At 36.2% G+C, this 19272-nt stretch overlaps 1 protein-coding gene across 4 annotated transcripts in view; it reads left to right on the top strand.

The window, feature by feature from the left end:
• The window catches only part of LOC107739496 (CUGBP Elav-like family member 3), a 31729-nt gene extending 12988 nt beyond the window's left edge, over positions 1-18741 (top strand). Inside the window, exons 6-17 of one of the 4 annotated variants that reach the window (XR_001640009.1) lie at positions 9855-9903; positions 10479-10604; positions 11827-11906; positions 12114-12257; positions 13261-13405; positions 13483-13659; positions 13823-13882; positions 14470-14565; positions 14852-14995; positions 15711-15847; positions 16149-16248; positions 17860-18741. Coding sequence is in view for 3 of the 4 variants with exons in the window: in XM_016551624.1 (XP_016407110.1) it covers positions 9855-9903; positions 10479-10604; positions 11827-11906; positions 12114-12257; positions 13261-13405; positions 13483-13659; positions 13823-13882; positions 14470-14565; positions 14852-14995; positions 15711-15838 (1149 nt within the window). In the remaining variant the exon portion in view is untranslated. The remainder of the gene's footprint in view (positions 1-9854; positions 9904-10478; positions 10605-11826; positions 11907-12113; positions 12258-13260; positions 13406-13482; positions 13660-13822; positions 13883-14469; positions 14566-14851; positions 14996-15710; positions 15848-16148; positions 16249-17859) is intronic. The other 3 variants (XM_016551624.1, XM_016551625.1, XM_016551626.1) reach the window with 3 other exon arrangements.
• Positions 18742-19272: the final 531 nt, after the last annotated feature.

Here is a 19272-nt window from a genome sequence, read left to right as displayed (position 1 = left end):
AGCAAAAAGGCAGTTGAACGTCTATCTATGATGTGTGAGAGCACACATTTTGCCATTTTTGTGTTTGGGACGAGTTGTGTTTAAAAGAGCGTCTGTTGTGCCTTTGTTGTGGGGGAGGGGGGGGCAGGTGTTATCAGAGAGGGGGATGGAGTCTATGAGAGCAAATGTCTGGATGTTTGTTTGTAGTTTAATACAATGTGCTCATTCTGATTTCCGTCGTAGTATGTTTAGTGCACCCGGAAAATCAAATAAGATAAGACTGCTGGTTGTATACCTTAAAATATGTGTCATGTTTTGTTCAGTGAGTGTTTTTTACAAATATAGTGCACTACATTTCACATTTAACTGATGTGTTTGTGTGAAATTGTACACATACAAAATGTACTTCTATGAAAATCCAAGTGGATTATGTGTGAGAAAGTGTATGCAAACTCATACCAGTACTTTTCACACAAATAAAAGATAAGCGATCATATTAGACTAATACGAACCGACGCTTCTAATGCGAAATTGCATGCGCTCGCATGTTTCCTTTCGAGAAATGCGAGATTAAGTATATTTGACTTAGTGTCAGTGTCTATACTCACATCCAGACAGGATGAGTCCATTGTTCGGATGAATTGAAGGGTTACAGGGTTCGAGAGCGCGAAAGAGGCAGAGAGGTGAAAGTAGGTCTAATTAAAGAGAAATTGGACGGATATGTGAAGAGGGGGGAAAGATTGGGGGTGAATTGGGGGAAGGGGGGAAATGAAAGAAAATTTGACATAATGAGCCGTGGGTTGTGATGGGGGGAGGGGCCAATGTTGAAAGGGGAGGCAGTGGACGTCCACAAGCTTAAAGACAGACATCTGCTAGCAAGAGTGTGTGTGTGTGTGTGCACGTGTGTGTGTGGCCTTTGATGATTACACACTCTGTGATAGCAGAACTTAATCTGACGGACATCTATCCACTGTGCACAGCAGAGTTTTTCACACCATTGACATAAAATAAACTAGCTAATGGCCATTTTCTACTTTTCAAAAGGAAGTTAGCTGCAAATATTAGCTGCCCTTTTCATCCACTTTATGTTTGTGGTAGCGTTCAGATGCTCAGACATTTATTATAATAAAGTCACGAACAACAGATCCTCTTGGGTCCATCCTACTTCCTCTCTTGATTTGATTGGTTTTGTCGTCTGTAACAAATCATGCAATCTTAAGAGCTTGTTTGCTGGCGGTAATCTGTCTTCTTTCTGAATTTGTCCCAGATCGATATTGTTGCTCATGAAAACCCATACAGGCACTAAATGATGAATATAGCATTTGCAGATTTCCTGATTTTTCAGGAAAACTTGAAATCGCATCATATGACCCCTTTAATAATAAATAATATTCTATACCTGTTGATGTTTCAAATGAAGAATATTCACTTTTTAAGAATATTGTGTGTTAAATACATATTGACAACTACCACAGAAATTAATGGTTGTCCCTTAGAATTCCATTTTAAGTGCACAACTATCTACTATAACTTTTTTATTTGTTCATATTTACAAACTGAGAAGTTCATCTAATCTATAAAGACTAGCAAACAAATATACATTATTTAAAAAAAAGTGGTGAAATCCATTGCTTTCCTCATCCGCATTTGGTTCCCATAGACATAAATAAAGTAGCACCCCCATCTCAAACAACAGGACAGCATCACCACTGTTGACGGCGTGTTCGGGGGGTTAGATATCAGCATTATTGCAAGCATCGCTCACATGAGGTCTGTTTGCTTGGCAAAAGCGAGTTAGTTTGAATGTGCTACATTCAGAATTTGATATGCTTATTGAGTTAGCAAGCCCAACCAATGCATATCCCCGTTTCCCAACCGGAGCCATTTTCACACATACTCCCCCCTCCTCTCTGTCCATCTTTCCCCATTTAGGCAGGTGTCAACACTGACAGTTTAAAGTCTGTGTTACCATTGTAATTGCTTGAGGTCTAGTGATTGACACATTTGAAACAGAGTATTGATTATTTCAAGAATGAAGATTTCAGGAGCTACTATAACTTTTTTATTTGTTCATATTTACAAACTGAGAAGTTCATCTAATCTATAAAGACTAGCAAACAAATATACATTATTTAAAAAAAAAGTGGTGAAATCCATTGCTTTCCTCATCCGCATTTGGTTCCCATAGACATAAATAAAGTAGCACCCCCATCTCAAACAATAGGACAGCATCACCACTGTTGACGGCGTGTTCGGGGGGTTAGATATCAGCATTATTGCAAGCATCGCTCACATGAGGTCTGTTTGCTTGGCAAAAGCGAGTTAGTTTGAATGTGCTACATTCAGAATTTGATATGCTTATTGAGTTCAGTTGAGTTATTAAGCCCAACCAATGCATATCCACGTTTCCCAACCGGAGCCATTTTCACACATACTCCCCCCCCCTCTCTGTCCATCTTTCCCCATTTAGGCAGGTGTCAACACTGACAGTTTAAAGTCTGTGTTACCATTGTAATTGCTTGAGGTCTAGTGATTGACACATTTGAAACAGAGTATATTGATTATTTCAAGAATTAAGATTTCAGGAGCTTTCCATCTTTCAGCCAAGATGGTGTTTCATTGTCTTAGGGTAATTTATGTGACATTTCAAGCAATGACAGCAGTATGACATGCTATTTAAAGGCTATTTTTCTAACTCTTATGATTGTCATACATGCAGTTTCAATGACCGTATAATAATTACTAATAATGGAATATTTGTATTCAGTGTTCACTGAATGTTTATATTAAATGTACAATTTTGTGTTTGAGTAAAAGACATGTAAGTACCAATAAAAGTATGTTCTCTTTGGCATGTTAAATGTGAATGAAACTACATATTTCTGAAGACCATTCTCTGTTTGTTATAAAATGGGAGATGGATGGAATGGCTGAAAAAATAAGCGAGAAAAAAGGAGATTGGAAAGAAAGCGAGTGGAATATATTGGGGGTGGGGTGGCGTGCAGGTTGATTACGGTCGCAGGTCCTGTTGCCAGGAGACGGCTGGGACAAGGGATGCTGGGTTGCTAGGGAACCAGCTCAATGCAATGACCAGCATTGCATGATGGGTACAGAGGCAAGATTGAGAATAGTCTTTGTGTAGATACACAGCTAATTTAACATCTGCCACCACACACACTAACAAGTCGCAAGAGAGATCCTCTTGAGCTTGAGTGCAAATCACACACACAGTCATTCTTTCCATGCACAGAGAAACTTGGGGAGCATGAACAAACAGCATGCCCTGCAGGCATATAGTGAATGAGTGAACATGAATTGTGATCTGATTTTTAAGCTCTTATGAGTCACCGCCTTTCTGAATTTTGCTCATATTGTTCAGAGTTTGTGTGAATGGAAAAGACAAATTTGGGTGTGTCTTGTTTCGAATATAGGTATTTTACAGGTAAAACATGATGATTTATTTTTATATATATTCAAGGCAATACATGGAGGTTGGCAGCAGAGTAAATGTCAGTTGATTGAATAATCTATGGATTTAATATCCCATAATCCCACTGAAATCCCTGGCCTCAGATCAAGGCGGAGATTAAGTGTGTGTGTGTGTGTGTGTGCTCATCATGTCAATGGAGTGTTTTAGCTGGAAGACAAATGAAGCGACAGTTATGACCTGCGCTTCTGATGGCATGTATGGAGAGATATTACATTTAATATTTTCTTCAGTATTTTCTATTTTTGTAAGCATACGTTTGCATTTTCCTGCTGCAACACAGATTGTAGGATTACGTTTATTTGTGTATTGATGTGTTTTACATTTTTCCATACACAAAAAAATAGCACACATTTGTTGAGTCTCAGTTTCCTGGTGTTTTTAAACATCATGCTCTACAGTTTATTTAATGATTTACTTTATTAAATTGTCACTTAGTTTTAATATCAGTGGTGCTACTGCAATATAAAAATAGCAGCTGGACATTTATGGAAAGCATGAGATGTTCGTCCTCAGGTTAAAGGTCATGTGCAGTTTATACATTTATTTGTACTTTTATGCTTTTGTTTATGCTTATACTTTTTTTCTTGAAAATCTATGAAAAACACCAGACTTTTTGAAAGGTTGTTTTGAATGGTTAGCGGTATCCACATTCATTTTTTATAAAAAAAAGAAATGAATTATTTTATATAACAATGATTCATTAAATAAATAAATGCTGTCCTTTTGAACATTGATAACAATAATAAATGTTTCTTGAGCACCAAGATATTAGAATGATTTCTGAAGACTGGAGTAATTGCTGCTGAAAATTCAGCTTTGCCATCACAGAAATAAGTTATATTTTTAAAATATATTCAAATAGAAAATTGTAATAATATTTCAATCAAATAAAAGCAGCTTTGGTGAACATGAAAGACGTCTTTTAAAAACAAAAAAATCTAGAACCCCAATCTTCTGATCGGTTATGTATATAGCAGAGTAGATTTAATGAATGTAAATACAATTATATAATGACCCCTTCAATTATTAATATGGTTATAAGGAGTCTAGGTTAGGTTGTCTGTTGATTTTCAAGCTGTCTTTATAGAAGCCAACAGGTTTATTTCGCCTAGACGATGAGGAGTCTTCACTGCCTCTGTTGCTTTGGCAACCATAGCAGTTACACCCGCTACATTTATCTGTCCGTCTCTGTCTCTCTCTCTCTTTCCGTTCTCATAAATGTATTCTCAAAGACTCACTTTTCATCCATTTCGATCCTTCCATCGCCCTTTTTTTCCCCTCTGTCTCACTTGTTCTTTTTTCCCCCATCACTACCTTCCCCTCCCCTCGTCGTCCAGGGCAACCTTGTTTACCTGCTGGGTAGCTCGTCTCGCCGTTGTTATGGTGACAGAGGATCGGTTGCCGTGCCGACCTGAAGTGGCAGTGCCACGACTCTCTCTCTCTGTCTCTCTCTCCCACTTTTTCTTGTCTCTTTCGTCCCTTTGTACCCTTTCTCCTCACCCTTTCCTTTTTGTTCTCTGCCGCTGTCTCTGTATTTCCTTTCTGTAATCCTTGAAGCTCCGTGAATCATCACAGTGCAAGGAAAGATATGAATAAAGCTCCTCAAGGATTTTCTTGTACCACATAATGCATCTGTAGCTTGTACCGCCTGGTGTATCAGAACAGAAATTATGCTTTTCAATATTTTTTTTTTTCAACTGATGTGCCATCTTCCTGTTGATGCGTGCATGTTAAATGAGCGTGCGAGCTGTTCCTTTGTCTCAACCTTGATGTGAGTTGGCTCCTTTCCGAAAATGAAACTAAAATGGCACAGTCATCATTAACCTAATCAATTTTGCTGACCATTTCAAAGTGCTCATGCAGTCAACAGTTGGCCAGCAACCTGCTGTGTGTTGTACACTCTTGAAAATAAAAAAAGAGGTTAACAACACCCTAAATGTCATCTTTGCATGTTCTTTGGTTCTTTAGAAAATCTGTCCAAAGAACTCAGGAGGGCTTTACTTTTCCTCTTTTGATGGATAAATACATTGATCAGAACTTTTTAAAGGAACTGTTCACCAAAATATGAAAGTTCTGTCATACTTTACTCATTGTCACTGTAAAAATATCCTGGTGAATCTTTACCATGCAGTGGAAGTGAATGTTACTTCTTCTGAAGATATTCAGAGGCTGTTTGGTGTATTGTTATATTTTTTAATCCACTGCAGCCTTTAGATCTTATTTATGATCTTTTACACTAGCATTCAAAAGTTTGGGGTTGGTAAAATTTTGTAATGTTTTTGAAAGTCTCTTAAGTTCACCAAAGCTGCATTTATTTGATGAAAAATGCAGCTAAAAACAGTAATATTGTGAAATATTTTTAGAATTTAAAATACATGTTTTCTATTTTAATATATCTTAAAATGTAGTTTATTCCTGTGATGGCAAAGCTGAATTTTCAAACATTTCTTCTTATAAATGTTGAAAACAGTTGTGATGCTTTATTTTTGTGGGAATTATTAGCCAATTTTTTCAGGATTCTTTGACGAGTAGAAAGGTTTATTTTAATAAATAGAAAAACAGCACTTTTATGAAATAGATTTTTTGGTAACATTATAAATGTCTTTACTGTCACTTTTAATCAGTGTAATGCATCCCAAACTTTGAACATTGGTGTATATTCAAATATGGCACATTAATAATATCAAATGCCATTTCCATTGACCAACAATGAATCTGGTGCCCTGTATTTGAATGTACGTAAACTCCAGTGATGTTTAAGAGTTTTTTTCAGCAAATAATGATTTGAATTTTGTGGGTCCACAAAAAGAGTTCTTGGCTGAAAGTGACGGAAGAACCATTAAACAACCTTGTTTATGAACTAAATTGGGAGCAGCTGCCCTCAATACAATGATAAAACGCTCTCAAAAGTTATTTTTCCCCCTGTATGCTGGTGTTTTCTGAAGATAAACAAAGCGATTTGGGCAAATCAGATTTAAGCGCTGCAAAACAAGCTCTTACAGCTGAGATCAGATTAGTAATCACCAGAGGGAGTTACACTAGGAAAGTAAAAGAACTGATCCAGAACAGACGTATAGTGGGTGTTGGAGATCTTTACAGTGCTTTGCATTACTGCAGCAATCAATGAGACCTGCTTCATTAGTCATCCTGATAAATGCCCTTCTGTTTGTGTCCTTCTCTGTGAGTCGTGTTATATGTTTTTGGCATGCTGTGAAATAGTGAAAGTCATTATGTAAGGTTTATACGGCGCTGTATGTGTGCGAGCGAGTGCCTGATCAATATGGACCCCAGATGAGCGATTGCGGCTGGTCGGATAAAACCAAGCCATCTGAATTGGGCCGAAATGTCACCTGATGCATAATTAACGCCTTTATGTTTATTTGGTCAATTTGGCTCACAGCTTCTCTTCTTGCCTCTCATCTACTCCTTTTACTAATTGTAACTAGTAAGAAGAGCATTTAATAACTTTACTCCCTTTTTCTAGTTTGTGTATGCTTAAAATAAATACAAAATCTGTATTCGCGACAAAAATCTGTATACTTACTTTCAATATACTTTCTAGGAAAACAATTTTTTAATGTAATTTTGCTCAGGTAAATATATCTTGTTTTAAGGATGGTTTGATATTTTGACTAAAACATTAAAGGCACACTATGTAATCATGTTCACGGGTGTAATGAATTAATTTTTTTTATTACCTGTACCTTCCAAAGTCTTTCAAACAGCGAGTAAATTATATAGAGAAAGCGAGCAAAGAACATTTAACGTTACATTGTCAAAGAACAGTATGCCTGACTTCAGTCTAGCGCGAGTTTAAGCAATCTCAAAAAACTCCCCTTATAATCAGTAAAGCTGTCTATACACTGTTTGATGAATGAATCTGCTACTTACATCATACGTACATCTGCACTTTGTTGTTTATGATGAGAGAATACACTCAGCGCGCGCGCGCTCTGAACAAAACTCTGGTGTTTCAGCGATTGCTCATCTAAACGCCTCTGATTGGCTGCTGCGTTCATAAACTCAACAGACTCGTGTGTGATTGGTTATAAGGTGCAACACTGTAAAAACGCGGAAAAAGATTCATGGTGCAACACTGAGCAGATCTAAATTTAATGCTGCAGTCAACACTTTTCATTTCATTTTCATTTTATATGCTCACCAAGGCTGCATTTATTTGATCAAAAATACAGTCAAAACTGTAATACTGTGAAATATTATTTCAATTTAAAATAGCTGTTTTTCAAATTATATATATATTTTAAAATGTCATTTATTCATGTGATGGCAAAGCTGAATTTTCAGAAAATGTTTTCAGGTATCTTTGATGAATAGAATGTTCAAAAGAATTGTATTCATTTGAAATAGCAATTTTTTTGTAACATTAGCAATTATAAAATGATTAATTTAATGTGTCCTTTATGAATAAAATTGTTTCTTTCTTTTTTTTGATTAGCATTAATCTCATTTTTAGTAAAAAAATATATATTTCTGCCTTAATACTACATAAATTTACCTGAGAAACAAAATTACAAATCATATTAAGAGTTGCTCAAATGTCTTAGAGACATATTATAGAGAGTATATTTAGCATTTTATATTTGTTGATTTTGTAGTCTTTCCTTTGTAGAAAAAAAATAAACTAATAAGAAGAGCATTTAATAATTTTACTCCCTTTTTCTAGTTTGTGTATGCTTAAAATAAATACAAAATCTGTATTCGCGACAAAAATCTGTATACTTACTTTCAATATACTTTCTAGGAAAACAATTTTTTAATGTAATTTTGCTCAGGTAAATATATCTTGTTTTAAGGATGGTTTGATATTTTGACTAAAACATTAAAGGCACACTATGTAATCATGTTCACGGGTGTAATTAATTAATTTTTTTTATTACCTGTACCTTCCAAAGTCTTTCAAAAAGCGAATAAATTATATAGAGAAAGCGAGCAAAGAACATTTAACGTTACATTGTCAAAGAACAGTATGCCTGACTTCAGTCTAGCGCGAGTTTAAGCAATCTCAAAAAACTCCCCTTATAATCAGTAAAGCTCTCTATACACTGTTTGGTGAATGAATCTCCTACTTACATCATACGTACATCTGCACTTTGTTGTTTATGATGAGAGAATACACTCAGCGCGCGCGCTCTGAACAAAACTCTGGTGTTTCAGCGATTGCTCATCTAAACGCCTCTGATTGGCTGCTGCGTTCATAAACTCAACAGACTCGTGTGTGATTGGTTATAAGGTGCAACACTGTAAAAACGCGGAAAAAGATTCATGGTGCAACACTGAGCAGATCTAAATTTAATGCTGCAGTCAACACTTTTCATTTCATTTTCATTTTAAATCGAGACTGCCGTAATGGATTTAGTTTAACTGCAGCAGCTTTTTTGTCCACGTGTGTTGCCATAGTTTCTACAAGCGGAAACCGATAGCGCGAAACCTGATAGATAATACGTAATTGATAAGTGACAATGAACCTGGACGAGCCATTATTTAAAATGGGAATTTCTCTGGATTTACAAATCCTTGGGAACTTTTGGGATAACGTAAGTGCACAACTGCATGAAATATATAACAATGTGCAAGTGGTTTTTGGATATTTTATTACTAAAATCTTACATATTGTGCCTTTAAGACATTAAGATATTAATGTGTATCCTAATATAATACTATTATAAATACTATCAAATGGCTTTCCCCCCACCTAACCTTGGTTAAACTTGGTTATATATACTAATTTTTCTTGATTTCCCCCCCCCCTTTCCATTCTCGTTTCCTCTCTCTCTCCCCTTCTTTCTATTTTCATGTTTCTTTTCCCTCTCATCTCACCATCCCTCCCCTCTTTCCCCTGGTGCCTCTTTCTCTCTTCTGTTTCACAAACCCAGAATCTCTCACCATTTTAATCTGCCGTGCGTCTGTAATCCAGATTAGCCAGCGAGCGTGCTTAATCTCATCACTTCCCCAACCCCGCGTGGGTGTGTGCTTTTCCTGGTGCCCGAGAGAAAGAGAGAGAGAGTGGAGCAGGATTAGGTTGGATGGAGAGAGAAAGAGCATAAAACTGATTCTTGATGAGAGATAAAAGTGGGTGAGAGAGAGATGGCGATTAGGCCTCAAATAGAGGCAAACAAGTACAAAGGCTATGTGGAGAGAGCAGAGACCAGAGATAAAGGGATGGAAACACAACAGATGCAGGGCCAGTGTGGAGATTTTGCTTTTAACTCGGGAATATTGAGGCAGATGGGCAGGTCATGAGATCTACATCATGCACATACATTCATGATGTTCTGCAAAAAAAGCACACACAAGCACAAGAGGAAATAAAAGAGCTGGATTATAAAGTGCAGTTGATCATGTGATCATGTGCTCTGTGTTTCAGATGAACCGCCCCATTCAAGTGAAGCCAGCAGACAGTGAGGGCAGAGGAGGTATAACACACACACACACACACACACACACACTTGGCTGTCTGTCTGTCTATCTATACAGACTTGATTTATGAATAATTTTTACCTTTGAGAATGTCTTAAAAGAACAGTTTTGCCACATTTTGCTCACTTATGGGATAGTTTTGTCTCCAAAGTAAACACATACTTCATATTTTGTATTACAAATACCAAAATGTATTAATAATTCAAGAATTAAACATTTTAAACCCATTAAATGGGCGTGGAATGAGTACAGACTGGTTTGATAATCTCTTATTGGATGAAAACAGCAACACAATCCGAAATACAATGCAAATGGTTCTTTCTTCTTTATTCTGCATTAATACACACAAAAAACATGAGCTGTGCCATTGTGTTGTGCTGCAAGTGACGGTCCTCTAGGGCCCTCTAGTGTCCATTAATGTTATCACATTATGAAGCTTACACTAACACGGAGTGACAAATATTGTCTGCGATGATTTGATGGTTATTACCACTTAAGGATGATACATGATCTCACACAGCCATTTCTCTAATATATGTACATTTATCATGATCTGTCTTTCTGTTTGTAGACAGGAAGCTGTTTGTGGGGATGTTGGGGAAACAGCTGTCAGACACCGATGTAAGAAAAATGTTTGAGCCTTTTGGAAGTATAGAGGAGTGCACGGTACTCAGAGGGCCTGACGGAGCCAGCAAAGGTGCGCAAACCACATTCAAATACATGCACTGCATGCTCCCCTGCAAAGAATAGGGCTAACCAGTTGTATCATGAGCTTAAATTCTAATATAATACAACTACTACTAATAATAACAATAATTATTATCATTATTGTATTTTACAATTGTACTTAATAATTTATAATAATAATAAATTCATAATTATTTACTATTGTTTAAATAATAATTGTTATTAATATTTTTAAAATAATAAATTGTTTATCATTATATAATATATATTAATATAATACTACTACTAATAACAATAATAGTAATTATTGTATTGTTAATCAATCATTTTATTTAATAATTTAATAAGTATTTAATAATAACTGATTGACTATTGTTTAAATTTTTCTTCTTAATTATACATATTTGTTATTTATTTATTTATTAGCATTTCTTGTTTGGAAGAGATGGTTTAAGTGGATCTTCTGTCTGTGTGTTCAAGTACTTTCCCTTACACTATTTTTTATTATTTTAGTGATCCTATTTTTCACAGATATTTTTATTAAATGTAATTTTTAACAATAATTAAAATGGAATTATTATTATTGCTTTTATTAGCATTTCTTTGGAAGAGATTGTTTGAGTGGAACTTCTGTCAGTGTTCAATTACGTTGCCTTAAAAATATTCTTTTAGTGAACTCCATTTTTCACACATTTTGAGCACTGATGGCAAATTAACCACATATTATAGATGTAAATTGTTACAAATAAATTGTTTTAGCAAGGCTTGCCAGTTGTCTTTGACTGAAGGCTCTTTCAATAAGATTGTAGGCAGTAAAGCACATCTGTACCAGCACTGTAGTATTACAACTCTAGCAGGGTTGCAGCGTGTGTTTGCTCATGCACACGTATGTTGGCTAATGAACGATAGTCCGTTCGGCGCAGCCTGTGATTTATAAAGCGATGGATGTGTGGGCTCTGGGTAATTATGTGTGAGTGTGAATGGAACAGATGCACCTGCTGTAGTAAATCATTAACTGTTTCACTTTTACTCTCCCATATGTACAGATGTAGGCTTTTGGAAATAATGTGGGCATTTGTACCAACCTCAGCTTATTGTATTTGATTTAATTTGTTTAATTGGATGTTTAAATACTCCCACTTGATGATGCATTGTTTTAGACTATAAAATGTCTGCCTAATGCATTTGCCACATCGCTCCAGCTTTGTCTAATAATGTGTTGTATGTTGCAGGTTGTGCATTTGTAAAGTATCAGAGTAATGCAGAAGCGCAGGCGGCCATTAATGCTCTACACGGCAGCCGCACTCTCCCGGTTAGTGTTTCGTTCACGGTCACATTCAGGATTCCTCCCACAATCACACCTACAGGCATAACACAACACTGTAGCACATTGTTTATATATTCATACTCACTCACTACAGAGTCTTTGCGCTTTGTTTTAACATCACCCACTGCATATTTTACCTCAAGACTTTTATTTGATGTTGTTTGAGAATGAGGATTTTCTTTATCCCCTCAGGGTGCATCTTCTAGTCTGGTGGTGAAGTTTGCAGACACAGAGAAGGAGAGAGGAATCAGGCGTATGCAGCAGGTGGCCTCCCAGCTGGGTGTCATTAGTCCCATGAGTCTACACCTGGGCGCCTACAACGCCTACACACAGGCAGTGAGCACTAACAGTACACAAGATCCAGTGCAGGAATATACTTGGTCTACTGTTCAAAAGTTTGGGGGCAGAAATTATTGCTGATTAATGCTGACATTAATGAGTAATCTCAGTTTCTAGAAAGCAATATTAAGCAGCATAACTGTTTTCAACATTGATAGTAATAAGAAATGTTTCTAGAAACATCAAATCAGCATATTAGAATGATTTCTGAAGGATTGTGTGACACTGAAGACTGGAGTAATGATGCTGAAAATTCAGTTTTGCATCACAGGGATACATTAGATTTTTAAATCTATTGAAATACACAACAATTTGAAATTGTAATAATATTTCACAATATTTACAGTTTTTTTTAATGTCAAATAAATGCAGCTTTGGTATGGAAGCCCGTTTCCAATTACCTCTTTTATTTTTTATTCAGTGGCGGAAACGGGCTTCCATACTTTGGTGAGATTAAGAGATTTGAAAAACATTTTTAAAAACCTTACTGAAACCACCCAAACGTTTGAACAGTAGTGTGTATTACATAATATGTCCATTGAGGAACTAAATAATTGTGACTTTATTTTGAACAGTATATTTAATCATTTAAATCCAGCAAACAATTTTGAACATTGTCTGTCTTTAAACTAATTTCTAATTGGTTTCATATTTTGGTTTCTAATCCAATGACTTTCATATTTAGGAGTGGCTTATGTTTCCAAATATTTTATGGGCCAATGTATGTACCAGGATTTAGTTCACAGAAAATAGATTGGGATGAAATTGAATTGGGATTATAGCAATAACTGGAAGTTGCATTAGGTTTGGTACCAGAAATACTTCCATAATTACTTTCCATTCTGCACACGGGAAGTTGTTATTGAAATGGCATTGACCTAATAACCCCAGTACAACCCCTGCACAGGACTTGAATTTAGTCCAGCTCTGCTCAGAATTTTATGTGTCGTAGTCATTTTGTACAAAGCTTTGGATTCACTCCTTTTTTTGTCCCATTCAGCTCGTCCAACAGCAGGCCTTGGTGGCTCAGTCCGCATATCTGTCTCCTGTGGCGACGGTTGCCGCGGTGCAGATGCAGCAGTTGGCTGCTCTCAATCCCAGCAGCATCATAGCCACACCCATCGCCTCAATCACGCCCTCCTCAGGTAAATATCAGTCTGCTACAAAAGCAATTTGGTCTGTAGAAATATTCCCATTCCAAGACTTGTTGGATTTAATCAAGTATTTGTAATGGGTCATTCTGCTGTAGGTACAAGTACTCCTCCAGCCATTGCTGCCACACCTTTGTCTGCTTTGCCTCCACCAATCGCACTCAACAGTTACCCTCAAGTCTCCGCACCACCCAATGGCCAGTCTGCCACTGAAACCCTCTACACTAATGGTGTCCATCCATATCAGGGTGAGGATAGTTCCTCCAGTCTTTATTCATTTTAATACTATATTGTAGGGCTGCACGAGAAATCATATTATAGTCATGATCACAATTTCTGCTTCTCTCGATTTATTACTAATTGTCTAATCTCTACTTTTCTTCTGTTTGTTTTCATGTATCTCTCCTTCAGCTCAGAGTCCTGCATTGGATCCTCTCCAGCAGGCGTATACAGGCATGCAACACTACACGGGTGAGGCTTCTGAACTCCTGAAATGCAACTTGAATTTTGTTGACGCTGAAAATGTGGAGTCTAGTACTCCCTTTTTCAAAAAATGAAATAAAATAAAATAAAAACACAGCTTTTTACAAACAGGCCAGTTAAAATTTCTGAAGCAATAAATAAAATACAATCTAATTTAGTTCAAATAACAAACGTTGTTTTCCAAATTTTTCTTGTTTTTACTAAATGAACACAAACAATAGATATTTATTCATGTGCATGTTTTTATTAATATACACCAATCTAACAGTAAGCATTCATAAAATAAGTATTTAACCCTGTACATTTTTACTAAAACATTTTAAACACTGTAAACTGCTACATGTGGCTTTCCATGAATGATAATGACGTAAATGAATCGCTGAATTCATTGGCATGGTTAGCTCGAAAGAACTGATTCACAGAAATGAATCAAGCTTCATGAAGTTTAATCAAAGACTTTTTAGCTGCTTATTGAAGCTGGTCACTAGCTGAGTTGGTTTTGGCTACTTTTACAGCAAGGCTGGCAAATGCATTTGAACCTGATCTCATGTTTAACTTCATTACTCCACCCACAGCTACATATCCTGCTGCTTATGGATTGGTTGGTCAACCATTTCCACATCAGCCCACTTTGGTTGCCCAGCAGCCGCAGCAGCTGCAACAACGAGAAGGTAATGATGTCATTTCCTGTCTAACTGGCTACTATAACCACTGATATCCTGTTTTGATGATTTCCTAGACTATAATTGAACATATTTCTCAATCGTTGTTCTCCGAATCTCATGCTGTGCCACGAAAATATTCAAAGCACCATCTTTCATTCAGGGATCAACATGGTTACTTCCTTTTTATGATTGAAGAATTAGAATGAAACATGTGTAACAGTGTGGTCTGATGTATTTCATGTATTTCGCTCTTGCCAATGTCTCATACCTTCTCTCCTCTTACTCCCTCCAGGCCCAGAAGGCTGCAATATATTTATTTATCATCTGCCTCAGGAGTTCACCGACTCTGAGATGCTGCAGATGTTTCTGCCCTTCGGTAACGTCATTTCAGCCAAGGTGTTCGTTGACCGCGCCACCAACCAGAGCAAATGCTTTGGTGAGTGATTTCCAAAAAGTGATTTAGATGCTGTATGTATACAGACCAAATGAAATAAATATATATATATATATATATATATATATATATATAAAATGAAATTCTTCAATACGTAATGGAATATTGCTTTAAATGAAGTACAGTGAAATGTAGGCATAAATAAGGTGTGAAATACATATAATTATTTTTATAATATAACGATGTGAAATACTATCTGAAATAGAATTAAATGTAAGCATAAATAAATAAGATATAAAATAATATATAAATTTTTTCATGTAACATGAAAAAGGATGTGAAATACACCTTAAATTGAAAAACGTAATGAAATGTGAAATGAAATACACCATAATAATAAAATAAATACATCAAATTAATCAATTGGGCATGAAATGACAGGAAAATTTACATGAAAACTTGTATGAAATACGTCATGATAAATGCCTTGAAATTAAAAATGACATGAAATATGCTTTGAAATGAAATGTATCAAAGTCTTGACGGCAAGAAAAAATATGCATGCCACCTTATTTATTTATTTATTCAATTATTTATTTAGTCTGTTAAATCTCTCCATAGTTATAAGAAGGTTACCGTTAAAATGCTGTTGAAATGCCAAGGGAATCATCAGTGACTCATTCACCGAAGCACTTCCTCCACAGCATTTACATCTTCTGTTTCTTTCTTGTTTCTGGTCACGCCCTTCATGTCGCAGGTTTTGTAAGCTTCGACAACCCAGCGAGCGCTCAGGCTGCCATCCAGTCCATGAACGGCTTTCAGATCGGCATGAAGAGGCTTAAAGTTCAGCTGAAGAGGCCTAAAGACGCCAACCGCCCATACTGAGCCGAACAGGTGAAGAAAACAAGTGCCTCTTCATTAGATCTCTCAGTATTATGCTTTGTGAACAGTTCTAAACTAACCAGTCTAGCCTGTTTTGACTGATTAAAATTGTTACTACTGACCTAATGATTTATTATTAAATACTGTAACCTAAAGCATAACTCATCAGCATTAGATCTTAAAAACGTAGTCGAAAAAGAAAAAGCACTCATTAATTTTTACTTTTCATTTATTGTTTTTGTGCTGTGTCATTGTTCACAAAAAAAAAAACAACAACAATCAAACAAACAAACACAACCTCATCCACACCAAGGCTGCCCTGTCCAATCATAACTCGTGCGGAGACCACGTCGCTATGGCTACGGTGGCCTAGCAACCAATAAAGCTCCCCCTTCCTCCCACAGCGTTGGTTTGTAAGTTGATTGGCCTGTGTTGATTACTGTGGAGATATTCCTGCCTGTGATGGTTGCCATTAGCAGTTTTGTTTTTTGGCCCTTTGTCATGTATCCTCCATGCTGAGAGTGCATGGCGGGTTACCGTGGTGACTATGGACTGTGTTTGGTGCGTTGTGACTTTCTCTTTTTGTTTTATAAATACTGATCAATAACTGACACTTATCTGTGATTTACTCCTAAAGTAACTCCAGTAGCTAATGGAGTTACTCAACCTAAATTGATCCTATTGAACTCTAATCAACCAGCTCAATGTGCTGCTTTTGGGTGGATTTTGTTTTTGATCAGTCTCCTCTGTGTTTTGTTTGGTCATGACTCTATTTCTTATTCAAAATACTCCCATATGTAGTCTGGTGGTGTTATAGTTACTGTGAATGGTGGGGTGGGGGGGTCTCAGTGTGGTTGTATTTGATTCCGAGAGCATTTGTGCTAGTGGATATGCTGTTTCGTGCCAACGAGTGAGCTTGTGTACGTGCTTGCGTGAATGATACGAGCGATTCGTGCGTTTGAGCGTGAGAGCGAACGAGAGGTAGGGAACTTCATTCATTATATCTCTCAAACCTCTCACGCTGAGGTTTGAGGTGACACTTTGTGGTTGTTATGGTCAAACAAGTGACGCATTGTGCCGACCAAAGAACAGCATTCCCCTGTAGGAATTCTGGGTTATTTTAGGAAAACCTATTTATAGTTTATATTCAGTCATTCGTCTGAGCACTCAAAAAAGACGCAGTTAAGACAACGTCTGAACACAATACAGCCCAGAATTCCTATGGTGCATGTTGGAAATTTGTTTGCCTGCCAGAAATGTTTCCCCACTTCAAATGATCACTAACAGAGAAACACACTCTTGCATAAAACCCCATTCACTGATTCACAATGTAGGTTGCATGGAAGTATAGAATGGTAAGCATTAGGCTACGTCCATATTAGCATTTTTCTCCATCCACACTAGCATTTTTAAGCGTTTTCCAAAAGTTGCTCACCTGAAAACGCTTAAATTGCCTTGCTGTGCTTACATAAAACCTCATAAACGCTCACTGAGAGACCAGACGTAATAAAGTTATTCTGGCACTATCATTTTATTAGCAAATATCCCACCTCTCACTAGTGCGTCCAGGTCACACTCAAACTGTTATCTTTGCAGGAATGTAATATGAAGATTGTACATAGTAACATTTATCTTTAACAACATTATTAAATTGAATAGAAGGCACATCAATGTTGGTACAACCATAGATATATATGGGTACAATATGTGTCACATGACTAAACGTAGCTCCGTTATCTCAGTCCACACTACAATGAAAAAAACTGTTTTCAAATTTATATACTTCTGGGAGCACCTTCAAACAGCTGTTTTTTTGCTGGACACAAATGGGAATTTGTGATATTTTCAGATGCAAGAAAATTCAGATTTTTTGTTAAAATGCGTTTTCAGATTTATCCAGATTAATGTGGACGTAGCCTTAGATAACCTTCCCAAATGCACAATAGTGTTGAAATAAGTAGGAGTGTTTTTTGTCTTTTTATGACTTGATCTTAACTGCTGTTTTCATTTTCTTTCTCTCACAGGGAAGAAAGGAGAGGACTATCGGAGTCAATTACAAGTCTCTTTTCCTCCTCTGCAAATTACGGGACCAACAACTTTCACAAAACTACAGTATAAAACCTACCGAGATTATTTAAACAAAAATATACATTTAATCACAAAGACAGACTTATCGCAAGAAGTGCAGGTTAAATAGAATGATTTGCTACCTTAACTGTATACAATATAGGACCAATCAGCAACGCAATGCCACTTGCTCTTCTGCTTGTGGGTCGTGACCTTTCTGCTCTCGGCCCACACATCTATGCCCTGCACACACACACAAATGGGACCAATGCAAATATGTCAGTACTACACGAGTTTCGCTTCTGGGTTCAAAGGAACTATGAACTATTAAAGTCTTTCTGCAGCAATGTAAAATATGTATATAGAAATGTGAGGGGACCATGTGTAGACATATCGAAACGGTTGGGAGGGTGGGACTGGGTCAATGTGATCAGAGCAAAGAATCATGGGTGGTATATGGTAGATAGAGAAAGAATGTCCTTTTGGGAGTTTTGAAGGATTTGCTCTTGGTCTCTAATCTGAGTCCAGTTATACATAGTTCTTCATCTTCAACACTTAAGGAAACGAATGACCTGTGGTATGGGATGCTGGTCCTATATCGCAAACCTCCCTAAAATGACTGAATATAGTTTATCACAGAGAGGCTGTAGTTAGAGTTTTTTATTTTTAGGTTTGTTAGTTTTTCTTCTTTTTTTTAATTTTTTTTATTGTGGATGATTCGAGAAGATTCATGAAAGTTAAAAACATTTAAAAATGTATTTCATTGTATATATATCATGCTTTTAAAATGAAGGTCAAGATTTAAACATTTGGGATATTATTATTATTATTATTTAGGGAAAGTGATTTCTATCTTTTTTTGCAATTAATTTATCAATTTCTTGATGGAGGGCATTTTTTAAATTATTTATGAAGATAGAGGATCATTGGCACATGTTACGATGAATCCATGTATTTTTAGACATTTTATTTACAGATTTACCATTAATGAACAATCATTATTATTATTCTATTTATTTTCTTCAACTGTTGTTTCACAACCTGTCAATTACAAAAAAAAAAATTTGAATAAAATTTTAAACAATATTTCTTTGTATATCTGTGTGAGATTACAGGAATAAATTTGTGTGTACTTGTGATATTTTATTATTTTTACATTTTATTATAATAATTTTTTTAAATAACATTCTCGTGTATAATTTATGGGCAAATTTTCATTTTTGGGTGAACTAACCCTTTAAGTCTACATACCATTGGCTTTTATGAAGGCTGCATATGAACAGTTCTGCATTTTTATAGTAGTGAACTTTGATGCATAACAAATTACTTAATTAGTGTTTAAAACTTCTTTGATTTCCATTGCATTATAT

This window comes from Sinocyclocheilus rhinocerous, unplaced genomic scaffold (assembly GCF_001515625.1).
Source record: "Sinocyclocheilus rhinocerous isolate Xijiao unplaced genomic scaffold, SAMN03320098_v1.1 scaffold314, whole genome shotgun sequence".
Taxonomy (NCBI): domain Eukaryota; kingdom Metazoa; phylum Chordata; class Actinopteri; order Cypriniformes; family Cyprinidae; genus Sinocyclocheilus; species Sinocyclocheilus rhinocerous.
Note: the sequence above shows the minus strand (reverse complement) of the source record. Positions and strands in the feature narration are given on the sequence as shown.